The 10,352-nt window shown below is 36.6% G+C and overlaps 1 protein-coding gene across 1 annotated transcript; it reads right to left on the bottom strand.

Moving 5' to 3' along the window:
- Positions 1-3,274: 3,274 nt before the first annotated feature.
- LOC111921372 (probable serine/threonine-protein kinase PBL12) lies at positions 3,275-5,191 on the bottom strand. Its single transcript, XM_023916926.3, has 4 exons — positions 4,772-5,191; positions 4,552-4,687; positions 4,322-4,458; positions 3,275-4,223 (listed from the first exon to the last, which is right to left on the bottom strand). Exons 1-4 carry the CDS (start codon positions 5,150-5,152, stop codon positions 3,459-3,461), a joined length of 1,419 nt encoding a protein of 472 aa, XP_023772694.1. The 5' UTR covers positions 5,153-5,191; the 3' UTR covers positions 3,275-3,458.
- Between the last annotated feature and the right edge of the window lie 5,161 nt (positions 5,192-10,352).

Below are 10,352 nucleotides of genomic sequence, written 5' to 3'. Positions count from 1 at the left end.
CAAAAAGATGATCAAAACTCATGCAAGGCTAAGAATCTCAACCAAAGTCTATATCTACAAGATATATTGCTCATACGACTCAAGATAGTCAGAAAGTTGCAATCTTTATCACATTAAACCAACCAAACATCACTTATGGACCAAAATAAGCTAAATAAGCTAGATCTACAACCAAAAAATCATCAAGATGGAAACTTGAGGACTTACCAATGGTCCAGAGAATGATTCCAAGGATGGGGAGAAGTTTTTGCTTGATCTTTGGGCTAGCACCTTCTTCTTCTTCCTTCAAAATGCAACCAAACACCACAAAAAACTCAATGTCACACAAGGGAGGCTAAGGTTAGGGTTTCCGGTCTTGAGAGGGTGATGGAGGATGAAAGATCATGATATCCTAGCCATAATGTCCTTTATATAGGGCCCAAAGCCTAGAGATTACGGTTTCTCCAAAATTGGTTGCCACGACATGGCACCAATTGCCACACTATAGCGGGTAATTTAAATCTGCGGTCAAGAGAAATAACGTCGCATCGTGGTGAAGCCCCACCACGTCATGGCCACCCAAAAATAAAATTATAAAAAATAAATGAATAGACCCATGTCTGAAAAAGGTGTTACAATAGTCAATAGTTATTATCATATTAGATTAAAAAAATTACTAAATGTTTTTTTAATAAAATAAAAAAAAACTTTACTAATTTAATTAGTAGATGACAAAATTGTCTAGTGCCCTTGATGATTTTTAACTATTACAGTTGAAAACTAGAAAATGTGTTGACATATATCATTTCCAATTAATAATTAACAAAGTTGTTGGTAGACAAATAATTAGATAACAAATATACTTTGTACGGTATTTATATCAACTTTTTTTTAATACCAACTATAGTTTATAAGGTATATAGTTTAAGAAAAATAAATTGATATCTTGTCATATCTGACAAATAAACATTAGCTATGCTATCAATAGCATGCTATATTGGTGTTATAGTGTTTATCGAAGCTCCAAACCACTATTTCAAAATAGTGTACGAATAACGGTGACGATATTAGTGGCACTATTGAGCGCTATTTACCGCAATACACATCACTGCTATAGCGACACTACAACCGATTTGCACTTTCATTCACATTTTGACCATTTGGCTACTCGACAGTACCAGTTATGTGTTTTTCCCTTTATTCCTTTCCTTTCTACACACACACACACCGCGACATACAATGTTTCAACAGTTTACACTTATAAACTCGTGACTGTCAAATGCTTCAATCACTGACTGTGAAATCTATGTTAAATGTTAAATGTGATGTTTTCTTTAATCATTTAATTTTAAATGTTTCTCTTTCATTGTTTCACACTTATGAACTCCTTAATTTGTGAATTTATGAAAAAATCAATATAATTTATGAAGCATAGAAGCAATCAATCACTCCTTGACTATGAATATATGATTTAGCCTTTAGAAACATAAATTAATAAATTTATGAAGTTATAGTTTTAAATTCTTAATTTGTGTCAATATATTATATATGTTTATGTAATATATAATATTAATACTCTAATATATAAATTCTATATAAATATATAATATAAAATTATAAATAATACTTAATACCGTTATACCACCGAAATAACCTTGATTTTAAATAGTAGTATTTGACTGATATTGAAATTTTGACAGCAATAAATATATAAAACATTGATAAGCAAATTCAAAAAGACAAAACTGCATAAATGGTCCCTGTTGTATGTCGAAAATTACCACTTTGGTCCAAAAAGGTTTGGACTAGCACCACAGGTCCAAAGTTTTCATTTTGTTGCGAGTTTGGTCCAATCTGTTTTGAATTTTTATAAAATGACGATTTTGCCCTTTGTATTTTCATTATTATTTTTTTTTAAATTACAAAAACTAAAAAACGAAAAAAAAATCTATTTGTATTATCACCCCTACCCCATATTTTTCTCTCTCCCATTCAGAAAAAGAAAACACCACCAGATTCCGGTGGCTGCCGAAGCACCGTCGTCTGACCACTAAAACCACCGTCGACGTCGGAACCCTAGAACTATCCGGCGCCGACTTCGTCAGAGAAAAAAAAACTGAGATTTGAACCTCCAGAGACCATCATTCTTCTTTCTTTCTGCTGCTACGATGGCCATCTCTCTCTCTTTCTCTCCCTTCTACTGTTATGAACCACCTGTCGGACCATCCAAATCACCACTGATGACGAAGATCTAAACATTTCGCCGCCACGACGGAGATCTAGATTTGCTGGTTGTTTGACAAGAAAAAGAGAGAGAAAGAGGGTGGAAACAGATTTGAAAACTTAGGGTTTCGTAAAACTAGAAGGGTGGCGTCTAGGGCTTTTGCTATGTAGACACCTCGCGGAGAAGAAGAGAAACGAGCGGTTTGATGGTTCTGACGTCTAAAACTAGTGTTTTATCGAGCCACAGACGTCATCGTCATCGCCGATGACGAACAGATCGAAGGCGTTGTCAGATGAGAAGATAAAAGACAAAGGCGATGATGGTTCCGACGAAAAGCAAATAGAAAGAGGGAGAGATTGAGTCCGGTTTCCGACAGATCTACGCCGTCCTTAGGAGGGTTTCTTGTTCGCCGGAAAAACGATTTCTCAGATTTTGCAATTGATTTCTCGATTTCTGGCAAACTCGACTCAGTTCATCTATCTTCTCAGTTCGTCCTTCGCCCTTCGCCCCTTTCTCAGATCTATGGCACCAGAAACCCTAGCCTCAAATATCGAAACCCGCTTCGTCGGAAGCCTCCATCGCCGGTGGTGGTGGCTGGTGGTGAAGGAGATGAGCAATTTTTTGTGTGAAAAGAGAGAGAGAGAGAGAGAGAGAGAGAGAGAGAGAGAGAGAGAGAGAGAGAGAGAGAGAGAGAGAGAGAGAGAGAGAGAGTTTGCATTTTATTTTCTTTTTTCCGTTATAAAAAATTATAAAAATAAAATAAAAAAGGAAAATTTTCTTTTTTATTTTTGTTTTAATTAGAAAAAAATCTTTAAATAATAAAAAAACTGAAACAGGAAAAAACAAGGACAAATTCGTCATTATGAAAAAGTTTGTAGTAAATTGGACCAAACTCGCAACAAAATGAAAAGTTTGGACCTCTGGTACTAGTTCAAACATTTTTAGACCAAAGTAAGAATTTTAAGCAAACCATATAGATTATTTATGTAGTTTAGTCATTTAAAAATCTCAATAGTTGCTTTCCGAATTTGATTCTAACCACAAACAATTACTTTGAAACAAAAAAGAAAATGATTAACAATTGACCTTAGATATTATTACTTTTGATGTATTGTTACAAATCTTCCTTCGAAGATGAATTACTACATATACTAGTAAATCTTGATACCACCTACCAAATAAACCTCTTTTCTCTTCTTTTAAATGATACAAAAGAAATAACAATCTTAAAAACTACCCTAAATATAAACAAATTTTAACATTTTAACAAATTCACACCTCCATTTTCTTTGGGTTGGGGCAAAGGCAAAAGTGGACTATTCGTACCCTTCTTAAAATTCTTATACAAAGCTGTATCAGAGTACACAGCTCGTGACCTCATTGACCTTATCCTGTGTTTATGCCTGTGACCTTTCTTTTCACCTTCCCGCCGGCGGCCATGCTCTTTCTCCTCAACCACCACCACCACCTCCGCCTTCTCGCCGGAGCTACTACTCCCACTAACATCCTTATCTCCCTCTTTCTCTTTTTCTACACCTTTTTCTCCTTCTTTAGGAGCAATATACACAAACGAACCAACTTCCAAATCGTCCAACTCCAGTATATGTTCCAACGTCTTCACCACTTCCGTCATAGCAGGTCGGCATTTCGGGTGGTGGCTTAGACACCGGCTAGCCAACGCCGCCGCCTTCTTTGCGCCTTCCACCGGAAAATGACCATCGAGTTTACAATCCATTATTCTATCAAGATTACTCGGATCTTTCAAAAGCGGTCGTGCCCATTCCACCAAACACTGCTCTCGATTTGGTCGTTTTTTATCCATCGATCTTTTCCCCGTTAATAGCTCTAACAAAACCACCCCGAAGCTGTAAACGTCGCTCATGGTGGTCAAATGACCGGTCATAATATACTCCGGCGCCGCATATCCGTGTGTCCCCATGACACGTGTACTCACGTGCGTCTCATCTCCTTCTGGTCCATCTTTCGCTAGCCCAAAATCCGATAGTTTAGCAGTATAATCCTGTTAACATATTAGAATCAGAAAAGAGAAAAGGAAAAAGAAAAAGATGATATAAAGTTATTATAAAGATCGATGAACAAAAGAATATAAGAAATTACCGATGCTAATAATATATTCGAAGTTTTGAAGTCGCGGTAAATGACGGGTTTGTCCTGGCAATGAAGAAAGGCGAGACCTTTTGCAGCACCAAGTGCTATTTGAATCCGGGTCAACCATGGCAATGAGATCGAATACCCTGAATTTATATATAAATAACATGATCTTGATTAATATTCTGCATAATTATATAAAAAAGATTGAAACTTTATAAAGGGATTAAGAAAATTACTTCTGAATAATTGACTTTCCAAATTGCCCCTTGTCATGTATTCATAAACAAGAAGCCTGTTCTTCTCCTCACAACAATAACCAATCAACTTCACAAGATGAGGATGCCTCAATTGCCCCAAAAACGTCACTTCAGTCTACAAATTTATAAAAGAAATCCAAAATGAGTAAAGATTTGATATAAAAGAAGAAAAAAAATGGTTATTTATTTATATGCTTACAAGCCATTCATTGTGGCCTTGACCACCATCTAAATCCAAGAGCTTGACGGCAACCGGTTGAGCCTCTAAACCCGGTCTAAGTTTATCATCTATAAAACCCTTGTGAACCGTTCCGAACCCACCTTCACCGAGATAATTACTAGATGCGAAATCATGTGTAATCATCGTAAGTTCCGCCATAGTGAATTCATGAAGGTCCCACCCAACGATGGAATTCGAAAGTCCATTGATGATGGAAAGTGATGAACTAACATCGGATATCGATAATCTCTGCGAAGTACCCGTTTTAGAAACAAGAGTCTGTGGGTCTAAGCGAACCGTTTTGTTTGTGAAACAACCGAGTAGAATGGTTTTCCATGCGTTGGGTTTTCTTAGAGCCATGGGAGAAGAAGAATGTGGAATAATGGTGGTGAAGGTTAGGAATATATATATATAAGTAGGTGTGATTGTGAACCGGCCGGTTCAGATGAGGGGTAATCTGGACAAAATTAGGAGGTGAGCGAACCAACTATCATTTGAAAAAGAGAGGATAGAAGTTGGTGGCAAAAGGGTTTTGGTTAGAAGATTCTTGGAACAAAAAGTCTTTAAGAATAACTAATCACTTATTTTCTTGCAGGCTTCTAAGCACCTGAGTATAATAAATTAGACAAAATTACATAAATGGTCCTTATCATTTATAAAATGGACCAAATATAGTTGATATGCAAATTTTTTTGACAGGGTGAGATATCCTGTGATTTGAAAACGTTGCACCGTAAGTCTTTTTTGGCTATCATTGTTAGAATATAAAAGCTAAGTACTTGTGAAATTACCAATCTATCATTCATTTATATATTTGTCACTATTACATTAGACTTGGACACAATCACTACACTTAATGTGCCTATCTAATGAAGCCTACAACTCTCCTTACGACCTCACTGTTCAGAAATTATAACAAAAAATGTGGAAAGTTAGTGTTGCAAAATGGATGTTTGTTAATTTCAAATGTGTCTCAGATCAATTTATTTGTTAGTTGTTGTAACGTCTCAAAATACAAAGAAAAAAATTTTCAATTTTAAATCAAACAAATCATTCATTCATTACTTCCAGAAGATAGTCAGAGTATCGAAAGATGTTTCAGAATAACATCAGAGTAATAACAAAATCATAAGTGCAAAATCTTCAATGGATGTGATGTAATCATGTCGGACCCTTCCCTTTGGAACCAGAATTATTTGAAACATTTAAACATAAAACTGTAAGCACAAAGCTTAGTGAGTTCCTCAAAATACCACATACCATATATATTAGTGGGCCTAACTCTAAGGGTGTATTTTAACCCATGTGAATGTTATTGTAATGATCCAAAATCCATAAGTATTTTTTTTAATTCATCAATCCAAACATCACATGTCTCGAAATCATCCAAAATACAAACTAGCACAAAATATCAGAGTAACAGAGATCATAAATGCGGAAATCATGAGGGGGAGGATGCTCTGCCATCACGTCGGGCCCTTCCTTTTTGTACCGGAAATACGTGAAACCAAAAACATATCTGTAAGCATAAAGCTTAGTGAGCATCCCAAAATACCACATACACCTACACATAAGTATAACCTCACGTAGGTGTGTCAGATCTGTAACAACCCTCGGGTCCGTATCAACCCTATGTAACAACAAATAGTTGTGTCGGGTGCGTATCAACCCCCGGGTCTGTATCAACCTTGAGTCCATAATGACTTCGAGCCTAACTTGGCTCCATGCATATATCATACAATCATAAAAGTAACTGTAACATAATGACATACATCTTATACATACAAATCAGTGGGCTGACTTTGGTGCCTTCGACCCACTAGTGTGGTAAGAACATTTCCTCTAACTGAAGATAACTGAATCGCACACTCAAGCTGTTGCTAACATGGCTCCTCACACTAATCATAATTCAATAACAATCCTAATTAATAATCGAGATTAATCCATAAACGAAGGTCTAATTCATCCTTTATCTATCTAAGGGAAAAAAAAGACAATTTTGCCCTTCCCATTCATGACCTAACTAGACAAGGCCCCAAAACCCCCAGGGTCAAAGGCCCCAAAATAGCCCAAATGTGTTTCTTGGTAGTACACCCTACCCACTGGATACAGAAGGATTACAGGGCAACAATCCACGTACTCAAGGTTACGCTCGGCGTACTCTTCAGAAGTCTAGACGTTCTATTAAGGTCTTAATACTGTAAGACTTAACGTCCAAACTTCAGATCTAACTCTAATAAACGTCTAAAATCATAAAGTTGCCACCATGGCTACATGGAGCCCAACACCAAAACCCTAACGCATTTAACCATCTAAAACTCCATAACACTTGCATGGAAGAAGAATAATGTCTGAGCTTGCATTTTTATGTCACTAAACACTTTAAAGTGCCTGGAAAGACAACTCAAAAGCTGTGTAGTATTCCATACTCACAAAGATTAAGGTTTTGGGACAAAAAGAAGATAAATCTAAGCTTAAACAAGATCTATCAAAGAAATCATCAAGATTTGAACTTTATACCTCTTGAAGATGCATAAAGATGAGAAGAATTTGGATCCAAAGGCTTGAAAGCAACGCCACAACTCCAAAGGCTTTCCTTTAGCACCAAGAACACCAAAATATCACTAAAAAGCTTCAAATTTTGCACACACGGATTAGGATTTCAAGATTGAGGCTAAGAGAGATGGAGGCTAGAGGTAATAAAGGGTTTAAGGCCATAAAGTTCTTTAAATATGCTCCAAACCCTAAAAATTAGGGTTTTCCCTCTGCATGCATAATGTAACGTCCGTAGATCCGGGCTAGTCAATTTAGAGATAATAGGGGTCGAAAACGACTTTTCGACAAAAGATTATTTAGAATAAATAATCTTAACCAAGTGGTAGAATATGTCTCAAGGGTTCCGTACATATAAAGAACGCCGAAATCCGACTTATAAGAAGACGTTATGGTCTGTCGAAGTTTTACGGCAAAACCGGCACGACACCGGGAGACGTAAATAGTGAATTTACGATGGAGGAAATTTTAGCCTTAGAAATATAAATAAAAGTTTTAGTATACGTTAAACCAAGAACATACAAAAAAAGAACGCCCAAATCTGACTTCGTATGAGGAAGTTATGAATTTTCTAAAATTTGGCTTAGCAGTGCACAACCCGAAACTCGAATTTTAGATCGAGCGGTTTTTGGCTTACGCGACCTAAATGAGAATTGAAGATATCATTAATATGAACTCAACGGTAAAAAGACAGAAGAAAACATAGTTCGTATGTAGAAGTTATGAATTTTACGCGGACATTTAACAGTATAATCTCCTCGTACTGTTAAATTTAAGATTGGTCGAGAATTAGCCGACGGAGTCAAAATAAAAGTTGTAGATATTGTTTTTACCTGCGTGTGGATATAAAGAACGTCAAAAACAGAGCTCGTATGTGAAAGTTATGGATTTTAGAAGTCGGAAGTGTGCTGTGCGAAAATGGGTGACGTGGCACAATCCTGGCGATTGCTTTCTCCCCAAGTCTTGCCACCAGATGGTGACATGTGGCACCAAGTTCAGCCATATTTCACCCTATAAATAGAACCTCTCCCACCCTCATTTTCTTCATACCTTTCACATTCTTTCTTCTCTTTACTCTCTCTCTAGAACCTCTCTCTAGCCCCAAAACCCCCCGAAAAGCCTAGGGAACCTCCGTAGCACGAGGCGGAAGCCCCGGAGTGCTCGAAGGCTCCGAGAAGAATAGCTTTTCGGTTCGGGAACGCTGCTCCAATCAAATCCCGGTTTTCTATAAACCCGCTGTAAGTGAGCTACGCCTACGCTATTTTTAATATAGCTTTTATTTAATTATAGTAACGTTATTAGGAACTTATAATAAGTACTTGAGCTATTATTATGGGTTATATAAGTATTGTTTAATGCTTATATAATAGTAATAATAGCTAGACTATTAATTAGTCTCGACATATAATAGACTAAACTCTAGTGGAAATAATACTAGGTTTCATCGAAGGAAAATATTTTTAAGAAGCGAAGCGCTGTCTGAGTTCAGAATCACCACCTTTTCAAGTGAGTGCATGGTCCCTTTCATCTTACACATAGATATGAAGTATTTTATATAAATTACGTGCTATGTGTGCATATTATCTGTATACTTGCTATCTATGATGGATGAACGATTTTATACAAGTTTTATATGATTTAAACTGTATATGTATTTATATCTACATAATATGTTGGGTAAAACATGTGTAGATGAAATATGAGTTGGATGATGAGTTGAGAAGTGATATAGACCATGAGGTAAAGGTGAGAGGTGGACGATGTGAGAAGCCTTGGTCCCAAATGTTGGCCCCTTCATCTAGCAGAGTATGGATGACAACCACAGATTATTCTAGATAGTCCAGTGGAACACTATCAGACTCGCAACATGTAGGTGTTGTGAACGATGTGTTCACCGGTGTACTCTAAAAACCCATTGACATGTATTGCTAGTGGACTCTCGAAAACAATACTGTCAATAAACGAGATAACCCTAGCAGCTGTGATCGAAGGACAATATTGGCAGCTGCGCCTCATATAGAATGTCACAATTATGGCAACTACGCCTAAGTGATAGAACTAGCAGTTGTGCTTGAAAGCTGTGTCATTGACAACGATGGACTTTGTACCTATTCCTTAGGAAAATACTTAGGAATGAATGAACGAGAAATAGCTGATTCTTAGGGTAGATCCTTAAGAGTAAAGAAGATAATGGGGATGGGTAATTAGGTTAACTGTTTGATGATTAAACATAAAAATTATATTATTGTGGGTTGAAAACCCTATGTACTCACTAGGTTTCCCAACCTGACCCACTCAGTTTATTTATATCATAGGTGTTGATATGAAGTCACATTACACCGAGAGATTAAGGAGATATAGATCACAAGTGATCATGAATGTAAGTTCTGTTTATGCTTATGTTTCTGTATTGACGATAACATCCCAAATGTTTTAAAATGAATAAAAATACTTTTCTTTGGAAATGCTTTGATAAATAATTTATCATGTTTTACTGGGTACAAATTCCGCAACATTTTTTATTAAAAGAAGTACTCTGATTTTTATAAAGCATAAACAAAATTGGTCTTTTATGGCCGTGAAAATGGGGATGTCACACGTAAGCCCAACGTACGCGAGGGAATTCACGACCATCTTTAAGGACCTACGCCAGACATACCCATCTCGTACGCCCAGTGTATGGACCAATTTTGCAATCATTTTAATGAATTAATGCTAATATGAAAAATACCTAGAGCACTAACATTACAGTTATGATCCAACCATAGTCTTACAATCACTTCCATTGCTATAGCCCAACTGCAGTCTTTCTTGCCATGATCCAACCATGGTCTTCCATACAAGTGTTATGTCCAACCACAGTCTTTCATATGAGTGTTGTGATCCAACCACAATCTTTCATGAAATAGTCACAAAAATAATCTAGCATCCTACATAATATAGTGAAAAAACTTACCTCATAAATGTAGTCGATAGCTAACGAGCTCTGACAGTCGAAAAGTAGTTG

This window comes from Lactuca sativa, chromosome 4 (assembly GCF_002870075.4).
Source record: "Lactuca sativa cultivar Salinas chromosome 4, Lsat_Salinas_v11, whole genome shotgun sequence".
Lineage (NCBI taxonomy): Eukaryota > Viridiplantae > Streptophyta > Magnoliopsida > Asterales > Asteraceae > Lactuca > Lactuca sativa.
This window is presented reverse-complemented; position numbering and strand designations above follow the sequence as displayed.